General features: G+C 38.1%; 1 protein-coding gene across 18 annotated transcripts in view; it reads right to left on the bottom strand.

Annotated features, from left to right (window-relative positions):
• Nucleotides 1-22053, bottom strand: part of GPHN (gephyrin) — a 598378-nt gene that overhangs the window by 105090 nt on the left and 471235 nt on the right. For all 18 annotated transcript variants that reach the window (XM_036071130.2, XM_036071133.2, XM_036071135.2 and 15 more), the window contains one exon: nt 18750-18887. In XM_036071130.2, the coding sequence (XP_035927023.1) occupies nt 18750-18887 (138 nt within the window). The remainder of the gene's footprint in view (nt 1-18749; nt 18888-22053) is intronic.

The following is a 22053-nucleotide window of genomic DNA, read 5'->3' as shown; positions in this document are numbered from 1 at the left end:
GAAAAACCTACAGCAAATATAATTCTCAATGGGGAAAAACCGAGAGCTTTCCCCCTAAGGTCAGGAACACGGCAGGGATGTCCACTATCACCACTGCTATTCAACATAGTATTAGAAGTCCTAGCCACAGCAATCAGACAGCAAAAAGAAATAAAAGGCATCCAAATCGGCAAAGAAGAAGTCAAACTCTCACTGTTTGCAGATGATATGATACTTTATGTGGAAAACCCAAAAGACTCCACCCCAAAACTGCTAGAACTCATACAGGAATTCAGTAAAGTGGCAGGATATAAAATCAATGCACAGAAATCAGTGGCATTCCTATACACCAACAACAAGACAGAAGAAAGAGAAATTAAGGAGTCGATCCCATTTACAATTGCACCCAAAACCATAAAATACCTAGGAATAAATCTAACCAAAGAGGCAAAGGATCTGTACTCAGAAAACTATAAAATACTCATGAAAGAAATTGAGGAAGACACAAAGAAATGGAAAAACGTTCCAAGCTCATGGATTGGAAAAACAAATATTGTGAAAATGTCAATGCTACCTAGAGCAATCTATACATTTAATGCAATCCCTATCAAAATACCATCCACTTTTTTCAAAGAAATGGAACAAATAATCCTAACATTTGTATGGAACCAGAAAAGACCCCGAATAGCCAGAGGAATATTGAAAAAGAAAAGCAAAGCTGGTGGCATCACAATTCCAGACTTCAAACTCTATTACAAAGCTGTCATCTTCAAGACAGTATGGTACTGGCACAAAAACAGACACATAGATCAATGGAACAGAATAGAGAGCCCAGAAATAGACCCTCAACTCTATGGTCAACTCATCTTCGACAAAGCAGGAAAGAATGTCCAATGGAAAAAAGACAGTCTCTTCAACAAATGGTGTTGGGAAAATTGGACAGCCACATGAGGAAGAATGAAACTGGACCATTTCTTTACACCACACACAAAAATAGACTCAAAATGGATGGAAGACCTAAATGTGAGGCAGAAGTCCATCAAAATCCTTGACAAGAACACAGGAAGCAACCTCTTCGACCTCAGCCGCAGCAACTTCTTCCCTGAAACATCGCCAAAGGCAAGGGAAGCAAGGGGAAAAATGAACTATTGGGACTTCATCAAGATAAAAAGCTTTTGCACAGCACAGGAAACAGTAAAAAAAAAACACAAAAAACAACTGACAGAATGGGAGAAGACATTTGCTAATATCTTCCATATATATATATCCAAAATCCATAAAGAACAAAGAACACCCAAAGAACAAAGAATCCCATCAAGAAATGGGCAGAAGACATGAAGAGACATTTTTCCAAAGAAGACATCCAAATGGCCAACAGACACATGAAAAAGTGCTCAACATCGCTCGGCATCAGGGAACTCCAAATCAAAACCTCAATGAGATACCACCTCACACCAATCAGAATGGCTAAAATTAGTAAGTCAGGAAACAACAGATGTTGGTGAGGATGTGGAGAAAGGGGAACCCTCCTACACTGTTGGTGGGAAGGCAAGCTGGTACAACCACTCTGGAAAACAGTATGGAGGTTCTTCAAAATGTTGAAAATAGAGCTACCCTATGACCCAGCAATTGCACTACTGGGTATTTACCCCAAAGATACAAATGTAGGGATCTGAAGGGGTACGTGCACCCTGATGTTTATAGCAGCAATGTCCACAATAGCCAAACTGTGGAAAGAGCCAAGATGTCCATCGACAGATGAATGGATAAAGAAGATGTGGTATATATATACAATGGAATATTATGCAGCCATCAAAAGGAATGAAATCTTGCCATTTGCAACGACGTGGATGGAACTGGAGAGTGTTATGCTGAGCGAAATAAGTCAATCAGAGAAAGACATGTATCATATGACCTCACTGATATGAGGAATCTTAATCTCAGGAAACAAACTGAGGGTTGCTGGAGTGGTGGGGGGTGGGAGGGATGGGGCGGCTGGGTGATAGACATTGGGGAGGGTATGTGCTATGGTGAGTGCTGTGAATTGTGTAAGACTGTTGAATCACAGATCTGTACCTCTGAAACAAATAATATATTATATGTTAAAAAAAAAAAGAAATCTTGCCATTTGCCATGACGTGGATGGAACTAGAATGTATTATGCTAAGCGAAATAAGTCAATCAGAGAAAGACAAGTATCATATGATCTCACTGATATGAAGAATTTGAGAAACAAGACAGAGGATCATAGGGGAAGGGAGGAAAAAATGAAACAAGACGAAACCAGAGGGGGAGACAAACCGTAAGAGACTCTTAATCTCAGGAAACAAACTGAGGGTTGCTGGAGTGGAGGGGGGTGGGAGGGATGGGGTGGCTGGGTGATGGACATTGGGGAGGGTATGTACTATGGTGAGTGCTGTGAATTGTGTAAGACTGATGAATCACAGAGCTGTACCACTGAAACAAATAATACATTATATGTTAATAAAAAAATTAAAAAAAAGATAACTTCTGCACACTGGATGCTCTAATGCAGAAATTAATAAATTCAAACTTAAAAAAAAAAGCTATTGTCAAGTTTTTATTCCTGACAATTCTCTTGCTGGTAATGGCAAATCTTTTCCTGCTACTTAAGTTTTGTCTCTTTTCATTTGTACTAATTTTCTTCCCCATAGTTTGGAAAATCTTGTATATTTACATGAATTTTCATAATTCTACTAATATAACATTAATTAAGAATAGACAGAAATGAGTTATCACTTCTAAAAACCCAAGAGCTTTCTTTCAGATTTTGATTACCATAGGAATCAAATATTTTGATGCTTTCTTCTTAAAAATTTTCTGGTTTTGTTCCATTTTAACTAAAACATTTTTCCATTACCTATATTCTGAATCCTAACTTAATGGTATTAATATAGACTATGGTACTTCAAAATAGATACTGAAAAAAAAGACTGTTAAATAAATTATGCAAATAAAGCATGTATATTTAAAATGTGAAAAGATAATGAGGTATCCAAAAAGAACGGAAAACTAGGAATCAATCATATTTAAAGACTGAATCTTGTTTCAGCCTCAGATATATTCAATAAAAGCTGTGTAAATTAATTTTAAAAATCATATTAAAATTCCTTCTAAGGTTTTTTGATTAAATATGAGTTATTTTTGGGGTGCCTGGGTGGCTCAGTTGGTTGAGTGTCTGCCTTTGGCTCAGGTCATGATCCCAGGGTCTTGGGATCAAGCCCTGCATCAGGCTCTCTGCTCAGCAGCAAGTCTGCTTCTCCCTCTCCCTCTGTCTCACTCTCTCTCTCAAATAAATAAAATCTTAAAAAAAAAAATATGAGTTATTTTCTATCAAAATTGCTTAAAGTGAGATATATTTATAATATGCTTTATTTAAGAAAAGAGGATACATATATGGAAATATATGATGGTGTGCATAAAGGAAGTATGAAATAGGAAGATTAGTCTACCTGCTTGTAACACAGGGATAATTAGGCCAATGTTCTAAGTCTGATTCCTATGTGAGTTAATTTTACTCAATTATATAATTATAAAAATAACTCCCCCACACAAAGAGGTTTTGTAAGTATTGTGATAATAGCACACATGTGGTATATCCACAATATTGGGGAGGGGGGAAGCACCTAGAGCACTATACAGAGAATAGACTGGTAATATAATCTTTGGATATGAAAAACAGCATAATTCTCTAGACATTGTGATTATACACACACATACACACATGTACATGCACATAAAGATACATCACAAATATACAGATAGGGATGTTTATATTTGAGGAATGCAGCGAGAAATATGAAGGGAATCATGTAATCAGAAGCATAAATAGGAGAATTTAATGAGATGTACACATTTTAGAGGTGTAATGAAGTTTATGGACTAAATAGATGAGACCATCTGAAGGCAATTATGAATGAATTCAAATGGCCACACTGATATAAAAACCTACAGCAAATGCCAGCACAGACCAATCCCCAGGAGATATCTGCAGTTAAAGAGGATCATCCTGGATGAAGACCTTACTGGACTGCAGGTAGAAACTGGAGGCAGTAATTTGGATAATAAAAATTTATGCTTTCACTTGAAATATTTGAATAACTGTCTCAACTCTCTGCTTTAATTTTGTAAAGCTCAACCAGAGGTAAGGAGAAAAACAGTGAAAACTGTTTTTTAGGTAAATTTTCTTTTTTTTTATTTTAAAAGATTTTATTTATTTGTCAGAGAGAGAGAGAGCAAACGAGCACAAGCAGAGGGAGGGAGTGGCAGGCAGAGGGAGAAGCAGACTCCCCGCTGAGCAAGGAGCCCAATGTGGGACTTGATCCCAGGACGCTGGGATCATGACCCGAGCCGAAGGCAGGTGCCTAACCGACTGAGCCACCCAGGCATCCCTGGAATTTTAGGTAAATTTTCTAATGAGATAGGGAGCACAGGCCTGAATGACCCGGGTGGGTGGAATGTAAATCTGATTACAACAAAATGCATAGGATCCAGAGATTGTTAACATGGACCAACAAATGCACGTGAGCCAAGGAATTCTAGCTTTGACTTTGTAATTTACAAGTGCTTATCCTAAGGCCACAATCTTAGAATCCCAACATAGAGAAGGAAGGGAAGGGAATCAGTTAATAAATTCCAAATATGACAGCTTTGTGAAAAACTGATTTATATATACTGTTTCTTTTAATAGTACTTCATAATGACCTTACTGGGTAGACATTATTTCTATTTTTAATGTATGAGGGAAATGATACTCAGAAGGTTATGTAGCTTGCCTAAGGTCTCTTAGCTACTTAAAAAGTAAAGCAAGGCAAAGAATATGTCTGATAAGCTCCTGCCAGTGTACCTTACTTCCTTTCTCTTTATTTTCTGACAGCCTCTGAACTGTCAGGAGGAGTTAATGAATTCCTAGCATGACTTGTGAACGACTTTGGAGGGAATCTCCTATGGCTTGGAATCAGGAGCTTCTGCATTTCTTCTAGAAGGCAGTGAATTTCTGCTTTAGATTACTGCCTGAAAATAGGCAGTTATCTATTAAGTAAGACACAGGGAGAAGTCCTTCTGCTATGGTCAGTAATCTAAAAGAGATACTTTACTGTCTGAAACTAGTTCTAATGGGAAAGCTTAAAGTTTAAGCCCTTTATGGAAAAACAAAGAACCCAAGTCAGAGATGCTGAAATCTTTGGTCATGTTATCTTAAATAAGAAAGCCTAGTCCTTGTAATCTAAAATAATGGTCCTAAGAAAGCAGAATTCTTTCTATTGAAAGCTCAAGTTTTTCCAGTGTTAACTGAAAGAGATTGGGAATTATAGGGAGTGGTGCCAGAATATTTTTATCTGCCTTACAGTAAGTAGCTGGTGCTGCACCAAATGTGAAGTTGTAATTTATTCATGTCATGAATTTTATAAGCAAAGAGGATGAATCGTATATGGTAGTCTGACAAATACTTTCATCTATTGTTACTCCAGGTATGCCTCTCCCAAGAAACCAATGCAAGTTTATTTATAATCAGTGGAGCACTTGCTCCTTAAAGGTCTTGCTTGAAGATAGGAGCTGAAAATATAAATATGCTAAAGAATAGACCAGAGACAACAGAAAATTCATCTGCAGTCCAAACAGATTAAAACAAACAAATAATACATATACATGTACATCTAGGCACTTGTTTTTAGAAGAATAACTTTCATGCTGATTTGAAATGTAGCATACTGTTGTGGAATGAACAGCAGACTAGGAGTCAAGAATCCTAGGTTATCCTAGGTTTCAGTCATAACCGTATGTCCAACTTTAAGAACATTATTACACTTCTTTAGTTTTCAACTTCCCCATCTTTAAAGTAAGAGAGACTACTTGATCTCCGAATTACCCTTTCTGTAATATTCTAAGTATTTCATGTATTATACTCTAAAATTCCTTCATAGAGTTACCCCATGTCTCTGACCTTGACAGCAATCACTTTCAGCATTTCCGTACATGTTTATCCTTCGTTTTCTGGAATTACTGTTGATTCTTCTCAGACATAAAAATTTTTTTAGAGATGTTACAGTTCCAAACTGCTTCATAGATTCAATGGTTCTGGACATTTCTCAGGAAATGTGGGCTCTCCTCTATGGGCTTCTCTAATTGTAGGTGTCAGAATTTGCAGAGGTAAAATATTTAGGATTTCAGAGAACTGTGAAGGCCTTTTAGCTTCCCCTTCCCCACTCCCCATACTTTTTCTACTCAGTGACTGAAGGATGAAATTCAATATTTAGAGGTGCATCTAGTAGAAATAAAAATGAACTATGAAGGTTCTGGATAGAAGATCAAAGCAGCCACAACATTCCTTTAAGCCAAAGCCTAATCCAGAGCAAGGCCCTAACTCTCTTCAATTCTGTGAAGGCTGAGACAGGTGAGGAAGCTGCAGAAGAAAAGTCTGAACCTAGCAGAGGCTGCGTCATGAGGCTTAAGGAAAGAAGCCGTCTCCATCACATCAAAGTGCAAGGTGAAGCAGCAAGTGCTGATGTAGAAGCTGCAGCAAGTTATCCAGAAGATCTAGCTAAGATAATTAAGGAAGGTGGTTGCACTAAGCAAGAGGTTTTCAGTGTAGACTAAACAGCCTTCTATTGGAAGGAGATGCCATCTGGGACTTTCATAGTTATAGAGGAGAACTCAATGCCTGGCTTCAAAGCTTCTAAGGACAGCCTGACTCTCTTGTTAGAGGCTAACACAGCTAGTGACTTTCAGTGGAAGCCAGTGGTCATTGACCATTCTAAAAATCCTAGGTCCCTTAAGAATTATGCTAAATCTACTCTGCCTGTCCTCTATAAATGGAACAACAAAGCCTGGATGAGAGCACATTGGTTTATAACATGGAATAACATGAATATTTTAAGCCTACTGTTATGAGCTACTGTTCAGGAAAAAAAGATTCCTTTCAAATGTTACTGCTCACTGACAATTCACCTGGTCACCCAAGAACTCTGATGGAGATGCACAGTGAAATCAATGCTGTTTTTTAAAAAAAATTTTTATTGTTATGTTAATCACCATACATTACATCATTAGTTTTTGATGTAGTGTTCCATGATTCATTGTTTGTGCACAACACCCAGTGCTCCATGCAGAACGTGCCCTCTTTAATACCCATCACCAGGTTAACCCATCCTCCCACCTCCCTCCCCTCTAGAACCCTCAATTTGTTTTTCAGAGTCCATCGTCTCCCATGGTTTGTCCTCCCCTCCGATATCCCCCCCTTCATTGTTCCCCTCCTGCTATCTTCTTCTTTTTTTTTCTTAACATATATTGCATTATTTGTTTCAGAGGTACAGATCTGTGATTCAACAGTGTTGCACAATTCACAGCACTCACCATAGCACATACCCTCCCCAGTGTCTATCACCCAGCCACCCCAACCCTCCCGCCCAACCCCCCACTCCAGCAACCCTCAGTTTGTTTCCTGAGATTAAGATTCCTCATATCAGTGAGGTCATATGATACATGTCTTTCTCTGACTAACTTACTTCGCTCAGCATAGTACCCTCCAGTTCCATCCACGTCATTGCAAATGGCAAGATCTCATTCCTTTTGATGGCTGCATAATATTCCATTGTATGTATGTATATATATACACATACATACATACATGAATATATATATATATATATACCACATCTTCTTTATCCATTCATCTGTTGATGGACATCTTGGCTCTTTCCACAGTTTGGCTATTGTGGACATTGCTGCTATAAACATCAGGGTGCACGTACCCTTTCGGATCCCTACATTTGTATCTTTGGGGTAAATACCCAGTAGTGCAATTGCTGGATCGTATGGTAGCTCTATTTTCAACTTTTGAGGAACCACCATACTGTTTTCCAGAGTGGTTGCACCAGCTTGCATTCCCACCAACAGTGTAGGAGGGTTCCCCTTTCTCTGCATCCCCGCCGAGAACTGTCGTTTCCTGACTTGTTAATTTTAGTCATTCTGACTGGTGTGAGGTGGTATCTCATTGAGGTTTTGATTTGGATTTCCCTGATGCCGAGCGATGTTGAGCACTTTTTCATGTGTCTGTTGGCCATTTGGATGTCTTCTTTGGAAAAATGTCTCTTCATGTCTTCTGCCCATTTCTTGATTGGATTCTTTGTTCTTTGGGTGTTGAGTTTAAGAAGTTCTTTATAGATTTTGGATACTAGCCCTTTATCTGATATGTCATTTGCAAATATCTTCTCCCATTCTGTCGGTTGTCTTTTGGTTTTGTTGACTGTTTCTTTTTCTGTGCAAAAGCTTTTTATCTTGATGAAGTCCCAATAGTTCCTTTTTCCCCTTGCTTCCCTTGCCTTTGGTGATGTTTCTAGGAAGAAGTTGCTGTGACTGAGGTCGAAGAGGTTGCTGCCTGTGTTCTCCTTTAGGATTTTGATGGACTCCTGTCTCACATTTAGGTCTTTCAACCATTTGGAGTCTATTTTTGTGTGTGGTGTAAGGAAATGGTCCAGTTTCATTCTTCCTCATGTGGCTGTCCAATTTTCCCAACACCATTTGTTGAAGAGACTGTCTTTTTTCCATTGGACATTCTTTCCTGCTTTGTCGAAGATGAGTTGACCATAGAGTGGAGGGTCCATTTCTGGGCTCTCTATTCTGTTCCACTGATCTATGTGTCTGCTTTTGTGCCAGTACCATACTGTCTTGATGATGACAGCTTTGTAATAGAGCTGGAAGTCTGGAATTGTGATGCTGCCAGCTTTGCTTTTCTTTTTCAACATTCCTCTGGCTATTCGGGGTCTTTCTTTTTCAACATTCCTCTGGCTATTCTGGTTCCATAAAAATTTTAGGATTATTTGTTCCATTTCTTTGAAAAAAGTGGATGGTATTTTGATGGGGATTGCATTGAATGTATAGATTGCTCTAGGTAGCATTGACATTTTCACAATATTTGTTTTTCCAATCCATGAGCTTGGAACGTTTTTCCATTTCTTTGTGTCTTCCTCAATTTCTTTCATGAGTATTTTATAGTTTTCTGAGTACAGATCCTTTGCCTCTTTGGTTAGATTTATTCCTAGGTATTTTATGGTTTTGGGTGCAATTGTAAATGGGATCGACTCCTTAATTTCTCTTTCTTCTGTCTTGTTGTTGGTGTATAGGAATGCCACTGATTTCTGTGCATTGATTTTATATCCTGCCACTTTACTGATTCCTGTATGAGTTCTAGCAGTTTTGGGGTGGAGTCTTTTGGGTTTTCCACATAAAGTATCATATCATCTGCAAACAGTGAGAGTTTGACTTCTTCTTTGCCGATTTGGATGCCTTTTATTTCTTTTTGCTGTCTGATTGCTGTGGCTAGGACTTCTAATACTATGTTGAATAGCAGTGGTGATAGTGGACATCCCTGCCGTGTTCCTGACCTTAGGGGGAAAGCTCTCGGTTTTTCCCCATTGAGAATTATATTTGCTGTAGGTTTTTCATAGATGGCTTTTATGATATTGAGGTATGTACCCTCTATCCCTACACTCTGAAGAGTTTTGATCAAGAAAGGATGCTGTACTTTGTCAAATGCTTTTTCTGCATCTGTTGAGAGGATCATATGATTCTTGTTCTTTCTTTTGTTAATGTATTGTATCACATTGATTGATTTGCGGATGTTGAACCAAACTTGCAGCCCAGGAATAAATCCCACTTGGTCGTGGTGAATAATCCTTTTAATGTACTGTTGGATCCTATTGGCTAGTATTTTGGTGAGAATTTTTGCATCCACATTCATCAAGGATATTGGTCTGTAATTCTCCTTTTTGATGGGGTCTTTGTCTGGTTTGGGGATCAAGGTAATGGTGGCCTCATAAAACGAGTTTGGAAGTTTTCCTTCCATTTCTATTTTTTGGAACAGTTTCAGAAGAATAGGTATTAATTCTTCTTTAAATGTTTGGTAGAATTCCCCTGGGAAGCCATCTGGCCCTGGGCTCTTGTTTGTTGGGAGATTTTTGATGACTGCTTCAATTTCCTTAGTGGTTATGGGTCTGTTCAGGTTTTCTATTTCTTCCTGGTTCAGTTTTGGTAGTTGATACATCTCTAGGAATGCATCCATTTCTTCCAGGTTATCTAATTTGCTGGCATAGAGTTGCTCATAATATGTTCTTATCGTTGTTTGTATTTCTTTGGTGTTGGTTGTGATCTCTCCTCTTTCATTCATGATTTTGTTGATTTGGCTCCTTTCTCTTTTCTTTTTGATAAGTCTGGCCAGGGGTTTATCAATCTTGTTAATTCTTTCAAAGAACCAGCTCCTAGTTTCGTTGATCTGTTCTACTGTTCTTTTGGTTTCTATTTCATTGATTTCTGCTCTGATCTTATTTCTCTTCTCCTGCTGGGTTTAGGCTTTATTTGCTGTTCTTTCTCCAGCTCCTTTAGGTGTAGGGTTAGGTTGTGTACTTGAGACCTTTCTTGTTTCTTGAGAAAGGCTTGTATTGCTATATACTTTCCTCTTAGGACTGCCTTTGCTGTATCCCAAAGATTTTGAACAGCTGTGTTTTCATTTTCATTGGTTTCCATAAATTTTTAAAATTCTTCTTTAATTTCCTGGTTGAACCATTCATTCTTTAGTAGGATGCTCTTTAGCCTCCATGTATTTGAGTTCTTTCCAACTTTCCTCTTGTGATTGAGATCTAGTTTCAAAGCATTGTGGTCTGAAAGTATGCAGGGAATGATCCCAATCTTTTGGTACCGGTTGAGACCTGATTTATGACCTAGGATGTGATCGATTCTGGAGAATGTTCCATGGGCACTAGAGAAGAATGTGTATTCTGTTGCTTTGGGTTGGAATGTTCTGAATATATCTGTGAAGTCCATTTGGTCCAGTGTGTCATTTAAAGTCTTTATTTCCTTGTTGATCTTTTGCTTAGATGATCTGTCCATTTCAGTGAAGGGGCTGTTACACTCCCCCACTATTATTGTATTATTGTCAATGTGTTTCTTTGCTTTTGTTATTAATTGCCTTATATAATTGGCTGCTCCCATGTTAGGGGCATAGATATTTACAATTGTTAGATCTTCTTTTGGATAGACCCTTTAAGTAGGATATGGTGTCCTTCCTCATCTCTTATTACAGTCTTTGGTTTAAAATCTAATTTGTCTGATATAAGGATTGCCACCCCAGCTTTCTTTTGGTGTCCATTAGCATGGCAAATGGTTTTCCACCCCCTCACTTTCAATCTGGAGGTGTCTTTGGGTCTAAAATGAGTCTCTTGCAGAGAGCATATTGATGGTTTTTTTTTTTTTTAATCCAATCTGATAGGCTGTTCTTTTGATTGGGGCATTTAGTCCATCTACAGTCAGGATAACTATTGAAAGATATGAATTTAGTGCCATTGTATTGTCTGTAAGGTGACTGTTACTGTATATTGTCCGTGTTCCTTTCTGGTCTATGTTGCTTTTAGGCTCTCTCTTTACTTAGAGCACCCCTTTCAATATTTCTTGTAGGGCTGGTTTCATGTTTGCAAATTCCTTTAGTTTTTGTTTGTCCTGGAAGCTTTTTATCTCTCCTTCTATTTTCAATGACAGCCTAGCTGGATATAGTATTCTTGGCTGCATATTTTTCTCATTTAGTGCTCTGAATATATCATGCCAGTCCTTTCTGGCCTGCCAGGTCTCTGTGGATAGGTCTGTTGCCAATCTAATGTTTCTACCATTGTAGGTTACCTATCTCTTCTCCCGAGCTGCTTTCAGGATTTTCTCTTTGTCTCTGAGACTCGTAAATTTTACTATTAGATGTTGGGGTTTGACCTATTTTTATTGATTTTGAGAGGGATTCTCTGTGCCTCCTGGATTTTGATGCCTGTTTCCTTCCCCAAATTAGGGAAGTTCTCTGCTATAATTTGCTCCAATATACCTTTTGCCCCTCTCTCTCTTTCTTCTTCTTCTGGGATCCCAATTATTCTAATGTTGTTTCGCTTTATGGTATCGCTTATCTCTCGAATTCTGCCCTCGTGATCCAGTAGTTGTTTATCTCTCTTTTTCTCAGCTTCTTTATTTTCCATCATTTGGTCTTCTGTATCACTGATTCTCTCTTCTGCCTCATTTATCCTAGCACTTAGCGCCCCCATTTTTGATTGCACCTCATTAATAGCCTTTTTGATTTCGACTTGGTTAGATTTTAGTTCTTTTATTTCTCCAGAAAGGGTTTCTCTAATAACTTCCATGCTTTTTTCAAACCCAGCTAGTATCTTTAAAGTGATGATTCTGAACTCTAGATCTGACATTGTACTAATGTCCGTATTGAGTAGGTCCCTGGCAGTCGGTACTACCTCGTTCTTTTTGTTGAGGTGATTTTTTCCATTTTGTCATTTTGTCCAGAGGAGAATAGATTAATGAGAGAACAAAATGCTAACAGGGTACCAACGTCCCCAGAAAATATACTCTAAACAAATCAGAAAAGACCTGAAGCCTGGGGAAAAGAAAGGGAAAGAAGGAAAAAAGAAAAAGAAAGAAAAAAAAAAAAGAAAAAGAAAAAGATAAAAACAAACAAAAACAGAACAAAACATAAAAACCAGAATATGATCAAATATGATCAGGCTGGTGCATAGATCAGTGCCACACACTAGATTTTGGGTGTATTTTGGTGTGTTAGAAAAAAGTTCCTCCCAAAATTTTAAAGAAAGAAAAACTTATATATGTACAAAAATAAGGGTTGATATGATGAAGGGATGGAATATGACTATAAATATGAAAATTATAAAAAAATTTTATAAAAGGAATTGATAAGAAGTTGTTTGAAAAAAGAAAGAAGCGGATTAAAAAAAAAGAAAAAAAAAGGGAGAGAATGTGATCAGGCAGGAGAGTAGTACAAAACCATACACTAGAGATTTAGGGTATATTTTGATCTGTTAGAAGAAACTATCTCAAAATTTTAAAGAGAGAACAACTTATACATATATGCCAAAAATAAGGGTAACTACTATGAAGGGATAGAATATGACTCTAAAAATGAAAAATAAAAATGTTTTTTAAAAAAGGGATTGATAAGATGTTGGTTGAAAAAGGGAAAAAGAAAAATTCAAAAAAAAAAAAAAACAGTTAAAAAAAAATAAACTTTGAAAGACTAAAGAATCATGGTAAAAAAAGCCATGGATTCTATGTGCATTATTCCCCTAGCACTGGAGTTTTGCAGTTCTCATTGATGGGTAAACTTGGTCTTGGCTGGCTGTTCTTGCTGATCTGGGGGAGGGGCCTGTTGCCGTGGTTCCCAAACGTCTTTGCCGGAGGCAGAATTGCCCGGCCTTTCCCCGGTCTGGGCTAAGTAATCCGCTCAGGTTTGCTCTCAGGATCTTTTGTTCCCTGCAAGCTTTCAGTACAGCTTTGGAGGCTGAGAGTGAAACTGGCGGCCTCCCATCTCCCTCCTGGAGGAGCCAAGAACTTGGGGCCCCGCTCCTCAGTGCGCCCCCAGAGAAAAGCAGTCAATCACTCCCGTCTTCCCGGTCTCTGGCCGCATTCCGCGCTCACCCGGCCTGTGACCCAGCGTTTCTATCTCTGGCACCTGACTCGGTGTGGAGTCTCCAAACCCAGCAGATCCCTGCGGTGCGCTCCCGCGCCGCTCCTCCTGGGGGAGGAAGGGGAGTCTCCCCGGATCTGCCGCTTGTTGGGTCCCTGCTGGAGGAGCAGTGGCACGACTGTGCCACGGATCACAGTTTATGGCAACCCCGAGCTGACAGCCCGTCTCCTCGACTCTGTCTCTGCAGCCGGCTTCCCCGCTCCAATAACTGGGAGCTCTGCCGCACTCAGGCACCCCCGGTCTTTCTGTGACCCTGAGGGTCCTGAGACCACACTGTCCCATGAGGGTTCCACCCCCCGCTTAGCCACTGGAGCGACGTCCCTCAGCGGAGCAGACTTCTAAAAGTTCTGATTTTGTGCTCCTTGGCTCTATCACTTGCCAGAAGCAGCCATCGGAGGCTCCCTCCCCCGCCGTCTATCCTCCCCAGTATCCCCTCGGATTCACTTCTCCGCATGTCCTACCTTCCAGAAAGTGGTCGCTTTTCTGTTCAGAGAGTTGTTGCTATTCTTTTCTTCGATCTCCTGTTGAGTTTGTAGGTGTTCAGAATGGTTTGATCCCTATCCAGCTGAATTCCTGAGACCAGACGAAATCCAGGTCTCCTACTCCTCCGTGATCTTGCTCCACCCCCCAAAATCAATGCTGTTTTAATGCCTGTTAGCACATCCATTCTGCAGCCCATGGATCAAAGAGTCATTTTGACTTTCAAGTCTTATTATTTAAGGAATACATTACATAAGGCTATAGTTGCCATAGATAGAGATTCCTCTAATGGATCTGGGCAAAGTAAACTGAAAACCTTTTGGAAAGAATTCATATCTCAATGCCGCTAAGAACATTCGTGATTTGTGGGAAGAGGTCAAAATAGTAACATTAACAGGAGTTTGGAAGAAGCTGACTCCAACCCTATTGGATGACTTTGAGGGGTTCGAGACTTCAGTGGAGGACATAACTGCAGATGTGGTGGAAAGAGCAAGAGAATTAGAGTTAGAAGTAGAACTTGAAGATATGACTAAACTGCTGCAATCTCATATAAAACTTTACCTTATGAGGAATTGCTTCTTATGGATGAGCAAAGAAAGTGCTTTCTTGAGATGGAATCTACTCCTGGTAAAGAAGCTGTGAAGGTTATTGAAATGACAACAAAGGCTTAGAATATTACATAAACTTACTTGATAAAGCAGTGCAGGATATGAGAGGATTGACTCCAGTTTTCAAAGAAATTCTGCTCCAGGTAAAACGCTATCAAACAGCATCACATGCTACAGAGAAATTGTTCGTGAAAAGAAGAGTCCATTGATGTAGTAAACTTAATTGTTGTCTTATTTTAAGAAATTGCCACAGCCACCCTAACCTTCAGCAGCCACCACCCTGATCAGTAGGCAGCCATCAACACTGAGGCAAGACTCTCTGCCAGCAAAAAGATTGTGACTCACTGAAAGCTCAAATGATGGATAGCATTTTTCAGCAGTAAAGTACTTTTTAAAAATGTTTATTTAAATTCTAGTTAGTTAACATATAGTGTAACAGTAGCTTCAGGAGAGCAGTAAGGTATTTTTTTAAAGATTTTATTTATTTATTAGAGAGAGAGAGTGAGTGCACAAGAGAGAGCACAAGTGGGGAAGGGGCGGAGAGAGAAGCAGACTCTTCTTCTGCTCAATGTGGGGACTCCGATGTGGGGCTCAATCCCAGGACCCCGGGTTCACCTGAGTTGAAGGCTGACGCCCAACCGACTGAGCCACCCAGGTGCCCCAGTAAAGTATTTTTTAATTATGGTATGTACTTTCTTTTTTAGACATAATGTTACTGCACATTTAACAGAGTTTGTATAGCATAAACACAATTTTTATACGCAGTGGAAAACTGAAAATTCATTTGACTTGCTTTATTGCAATATTCACTTTGTATTGTGGTGGTCTGGAACACCTGCAATATCTCCAAGGTATGTCTGTACTTTGGCATCAAATTGGAGAATGGATTGGAAGGATGCTAATTGGGGGGGGTGAATCTATTATAATTATCTGGGAAGTTAATAATAAAGATCTGAACTAAATCAATAGTGGTGGGGATGGAGAACAAGGGATAGATTCCAGAGGATGTAGGGTAAGTTTAGTACTGGTCATGTTAAATTTACTAGCAGCAGGTATACATTTGGTGTATGAGTCTGGAGCTCAGGCAAGGTCTGGGAAGTGATATAGAACTAGAAATCACGTAATATTTGAAACATAAGGTTATGTGAAGTAAAAGTGTAAGATCTGAAAAGGGCCAAAGATGAAAACTCTAAAGAAAGTTTACATTCAAGGAACTGAAAAAGGAAAGCAAGCCTACAAAGCCAATAAAGGAGACAAATACCACATTATCTATCTGTCTCTCTCCTATACTATAGTGAGGTCCGTGGGGCAAGAGTTTCATTTTACTCACCTTTTATGTCCAGGACCCAACATAGTACCTGACATTTAGTAGATGTTTAGTAAATATTTGTTGAACAAACTGAATATGTTTCTATATATGGTATTGTTTTTTAAATACCTAACTAAAGAGCTTGGGAGGTTTAATTATAATACCCTTTTGCATTAAAAATTGAGTTTGGTCAAACTCAAAGGTTGAATGCAAACCTCTCTATTATTTCTCATCATCATGGGTGGAAACACTTGACAAGGAAATTAACCATCCATGAAGAGCTTGCTTACTTATGAGTGACAACTGATTTAGTGAACAAATGAAGGGGAAACAAGCACATGAAGGGAAAAGAGAATCCATTTGCCAGCATTCTTTTTTTCTTTTTTAAAGATTTTATTTATTTACTTGACAGAAAGACACAGCGAGAGAGTGAACACAAGCAGGGGGAGCGGGAGAGGGAGAAGCAGGCTTCCTGCAGAGCAGGGAGCCCAATGTGGGGCTCGAACCCAGGACCCTGGGATCATGACCTGAGCCAAAGGCAGACGCTTAACGACTGAGCCACCCAGGCACCTCAGCATTTTTTTTCTTAAAAGAAAAATAAAAATGGCCATTTTCAATTCTGTTTTTTTCCTTAGAAGAACTGGAATTTCTATTTAAATGTGACTTTGGCATAAACAGTGAGATTATCCAAGGGACTGATATTAAGGGAAACTACCCTGAAATTATCACAAGCCAGGCATGTTAACTTATTTTTATAATAAGTAAAGTATTACTTAAACTTTTTTTCAACTTAAGTTTATATTCATATTTTCTGAAAATGTCTTGGTGTTGATATAAAAATATCTGAATATTTTGCTTTTAATAATATAAAGAAACCTATTTCATTATAATTGCTTTCTGAAATCACATAGTTAATTGCTGACTAAGTCCCCACTCCAGTCAATTTTTAAATCTTTATTTCCTTTAATGAGGATAAAAAAAAATGAAAGAAAAGGTTTCAGCCTAATGATATACACATACCTAGAAGAATATAAGTCAAAGATATATAACTATATAAAAACAACTTTTGTCTAAGTAGGGTTGGGGACCAAAAAGCCAGAACTGGGCATTTAATATTTCACTGGTTTTTGACTTTAAAAAAAAAAAGTTTTATTTATTTACCTAATCTCTACACCCCACATGGGGCTCAAACTCAAAATCCCAACAAGAGTCACATGCTCCCCTGACTGAGCCAGCCAGGTGCCCCATAGGCCTTTTAACATAACTTATTATGTTTTCTACCATTATTTTTAGTATTTTAATACTGAAAGAAGAGCACTATCATGTAGTAAAAAGAAGAATGTAAGTCTTAGCTTTAATCCTATTCCTTTTCTGCTGCTCTGAGTCTGAGATTCCTTGCAGAAAAATTATGGTGTTGGTATAGATGCTCTCTAATGTTCATTGAAGTTTGAATATTTTATGATCCATGAATGAAGTCTTTTATTTGTAAAATCAATTCTTTTGTGTTTATCTGTATAACAAAAACAATTGAGAAACTATATTTTATTCAAATTGCACTTAAACTTCTATGCTGAATTTTTAGAAAAGAAAATGGTTGATTAAAAACTGAAAACACTGGAGAACACTACCTATCCATTGTCTTTCTACAGGTTGGTCTCCATGTGCTTTTAACCTAAGAGCTTATATGCTTCTCACTGAAAACAGGAAGATGGATGAAGCAGAAATCCCAGAGGTCAGACTGGTTGCTCAGTGATCAATGGATAAATTAATATGGTTTTGACATTTTACATTTAAAAAGATGTTTTCCACAAAGGAAAACATGGTTACAAGACACATTCATTATCTCCCATAAAAAGGACAACAGGACATCAGGCAGACATAGAGTTAACTATTTTCCTCACTCGGTGCTGATAACCCTTTCTTTCTTTTTTCTATAAGACTTATTTTATTTAAGTCTTTTTTTTTTTTTTAAGATTTTATTTATTTATTCGACAGAGAGAGTGAGAGAGTACAAGCAGGGAGGAGTAGTAGAGGGAGAGAGAGAAGCAGGCCTCCTGCTGAGTAGGGGGCCCGACGTGGGGCTCGATCCCAAGACCCCGAGATCATGACCTGAGCCGAAGACAGACACTCAACCATCTGAGCCACCCAGGTGCCCCTTTTTTTAAAAAAAGATTTATTTATTTATTTGAGAGAGAGAGAGAGTGGGGGTAGGGGCAGAGGGAGAGAGAATCCTCAAGCAGACTCCCCACTGATCACAGAGCCTGATGTGGGGCTTGATTCCAGGACCCTGAGATCATGACCTGAGCAGAAATCAAGAGCTGAACACTTAACTGACTGAGTCACCCAGGTGCCCCTATTTTATTTATTTGAGAGAGAGAGCATGCATGAGCAGGAGGGGGAGAGGGAGAGAGAATCTCAAGCAGACTCCCTGCTGAGCATGGAGCCTGAGGCAGGGCTTGATCTCATGACCCTGAGATCATGACCTGAGCTGAAACCAAAGGTTGAACACCCAACCAACTGTGCCACCCAGGCGCCCCTGATAATCCTTTCTCTAGTTTAGAGTATTGGTATTTTGACGGACAGGGTAAACACAGTTGATTATTTTCCTTCCCTTTTTTTTTTATGAAAAGGAGGCTTTATACGTGCTTTATTCTATATACCATTAAGATTGATCTTGGAGTTGAGCAGAAATAAGAAGCAAAAAAGCAAAAAGAATGATGATAGTGATTGTGATAATGGTTAATAACCTTTCTCCTTCAGGAAAACCATGTATTTATATTATATGAATCTTACTTGGAAAAAAATGAAAAGAAAAGACAATGGGCAAATATAATAGTACCTCGGTAGTTGATGATTTCTGTCCCAAGCACCGGAGTCATCTCCAGGACTGTGATGAAAGCTTTGTCCATAGACGTTAGAGGAAAAGGAGACATGCGGTGTCTTCTAGCCACCTTGGTGATATCAACAGCACTGTGACCTAAACAGGAAGATAATTAACTAAGACTATGATGCTGAAACAGTGATTACAAAGTGGTAATGTCTTATAATTATCATCAATTCTCATTTTCATATGTCTGTAAATGAACATTACAAGGTAAGAAATTTTCTCCTGCTTCCAAAATATAGCCTGCTTTGGTGGAATATTAAACCAAGTCAGCAGTGTTACATTATGTGTCAAAACCTGGTGAAATTTAATGTTATTGGATAATCCTTTTGAGTGCTTACTATGCATTATGGCATTATTCTAATTAATCTTTACAACAACCTTATGGGGAGGCATTATTATTATCCTTATTTATAGATGAGGAAAGGGAGGTTTATATATTTTGGCCTAAATCACAGAGCTAGTAACAGCACAGACAGGACTCAAACCGGGGTAGTGTGGCTTCAGAGTTAATGTCCTTAACCACATACTAAACATCGAACACTTAATGAGCTAGTTAGTAAAATGAAATACTCAAACTTGAATTTATTTAGGAGTTCATAGGAAATTTTCTTTTTTAAGAAAAGTCACAGGAAAAGATTATTTAGCTACTCAGTCCTTATTCACTCTCCTTCATGGCATTAATATTACCCATACACTAAAACTCCTAATTTAGATCTCCAATCCTAACCTCTACCTTCAACTCTAGATTTAAATGTCATCTAAACAGCCGGTGGATAAGAATGTGTATCTCCAAACTTATAAATCATCCAACATGCACTTGGATGCATAACAGGTAATTGAAACTTAACATGTTCAAAATCAAACTCTCGATTCCCCCACCCTTCTATCTTGCCCTTATGATGTTTTAGTCTCTTACAATTTCCATCTCAGAAAATAGCAACTTGATTCTTCCAGTTATTAATCCAAAATCTTGGAAACATCCTTGATTCTTCTCTTTCTGTCAGAACCGTATCTAAACTACCTTTGAAATAGCTCTAGAATCTGACCATTACTTACTATCTCCACAATTACTACAATAGTTGGATCCATCATTTATTTCCTGGGAAACTGAATAGGCTCCTAACTGATCTCCCTACTACTGTCCTTCTTCCACTATAATTTATTCTCCACACAGTAGTTATGGTGATCCTTTTAAATTTTAAATTGGATTGTGCTAATCTTTGCTCATAACTCTCCAATGACTTTCCATCTCACTCAGAATAAAATATTTGCTATGGCCTATGAAGTCCAACATATTATGGCTTCCACTACCCTCATCTCTTATCATTTCCCCTCTTGATCACTGTGCTCTAACCATACTGGTTCCTTGCTTGTCTTGAGCATGCAAAATACATCTCTCCTCAGGGTCTTTGTACTTGGTATTTTGTCCACTTTGACATCCTTCCCCAGATATAATGGTTCCATCCATCCCTTGTTTCTTTCAGGTCATTGCTAAAATATCATCTTATCAGAGAGGCCTTTGTTAAACATCCTATGTAGAATATTACCCACCATCATTTTCTATTCTTTTTATCCTTTCTTCATGGATATATAAATAAATGCACACACGTATATATGGATATTCATATCCATATGCCTATAATTTATATAATATATACATTTATATTTATTTGTTTATAGCCTTCCTCTTCATAGAATGTAAGCTCCATTGTCTTTTTTGTTCAATGTTATCTCCAGTATCTAGAACAGTATTTGGCACATATTAGGCAATAAAAATAAATATTTGTTAAATTAATGAATCATTTACTGACAAAAGGGGACTTCTTAGTAAGATCACTATATTTTCATGCATAAATAACTTGGCCTTTTCTTTGGAACCTTAAAGGTCTATAGCCCAGATGGTAAACAGAAAAGGAGTAACTGCAAACACAGTTGGTTGGCTATCCTGTCTGCTATCCACAACTCCATTCTTCCCTAGCCACTGTGCAGCGGAGTGTGGTCATATGATAGAGTTCTGGCCAGTAAGATGTTGGAAGAAGTCCCTGGGGGCAGGGTTCCTATGGTGAATAAGAAGATAAAGAGATAAAGCCTTAAGAGGAGAAAGCTTTTGCCCTTCTTTCTTCTTGGAACATGGGTAGATACTGGGAGGTGCCGTAGCCATTTTTTAACCATGAGGGTGGAAACCCACACAGTAAGTATGGAAATATGAGAAGAAAAAAGAGCCTCTCCTGACAATATTGAGTTGCTGTACAAGCCCTGGACTGCCTGTCAACAGGCTTTTGATATGAAAGACAAATAAGCTCCTATTTCTTTAATCCACTTTATCATGATTGTATATACTCCTCAGTAGTCTCTAAGTTCCTAGTCATTGCAATTTATTAAGTTTAATACCCCAACCCAACCCCAGAAGCTGCTTCAGACATATTCACTGAATAAATCAAAGGTACCACCTCAAAGAGTTTCCATTCTAAGATGAATAATATTGTCATAAGTACTGAAAGAAAAAGACATATAAAGATGCTTATACTTATGATATTTCCCTCCAATGGGCAATCATAAAATTACAAAATTTTCAAAGCTTGAAGGGCCTTAGAGATTTAGTGCTAAACATGAATAACATTTCTACTCAAAATTTAAGTGAATGCTTATAAAGGATTATGTATGATATGATTTATCGTTTACTTACAATTTGAAACATAAATTTATTTCTCGCTTTCACTGAAGTCCCAACCTTGTCATTAAATATCATGAAAACATATTGTCACAACCAGTGTAATTGGAGAAAATGATAGAGATAGGTTCTTCTGTTTTTTATTCAGGTTTATAGGTCTCAGAGATGATATTTTCTAAAATATGTTTTACTTTCTTTATGGTGCAAATGTGTAAAACCTTATAAAAGCTGTCCTTTTAAAATGTTTAGTTTCTGAGGAGAAAATTGTACTTTTTAACTGAATAGTTTATTTGTTGAATTGCTTTGTAATAGAATTTTTCTTATTAGAAAGCTAGTTTGATTATCAGTGATATACACAGCTATTCAACAAATATTTATTGAATACATTTTATGAGCCCGTTATGGTTAGGGACTTGGGATACAGAGTGAGATACACCCTGCCATGAAGAACATTATAGCTCAGTGGAAAGGAAAGATGGTAAATAAAAAAATAAGAGCAGGTAGGTAGTAAACCACCTGATGATGGTTCTCTAACCATAGAGACTGGTGGTTCTCTGTCTCTAATTGGAAATTACAATGTGGATA

The sequence above is a fragment of the Halichoerus grypus genome, chromosome 8 (assembly GCF_964656455.1).
Source record: "Halichoerus grypus chromosome 8, mHalGry1.hap1.1, whole genome shotgun sequence".
Taxonomy (NCBI): Eukaryota; Metazoa; Chordata; class Mammalia; order Carnivora; family Phocidae; genus Halichoerus; species Halichoerus grypus.
This window is presented reverse-complemented; position numbering and strand designations above follow the sequence as displayed.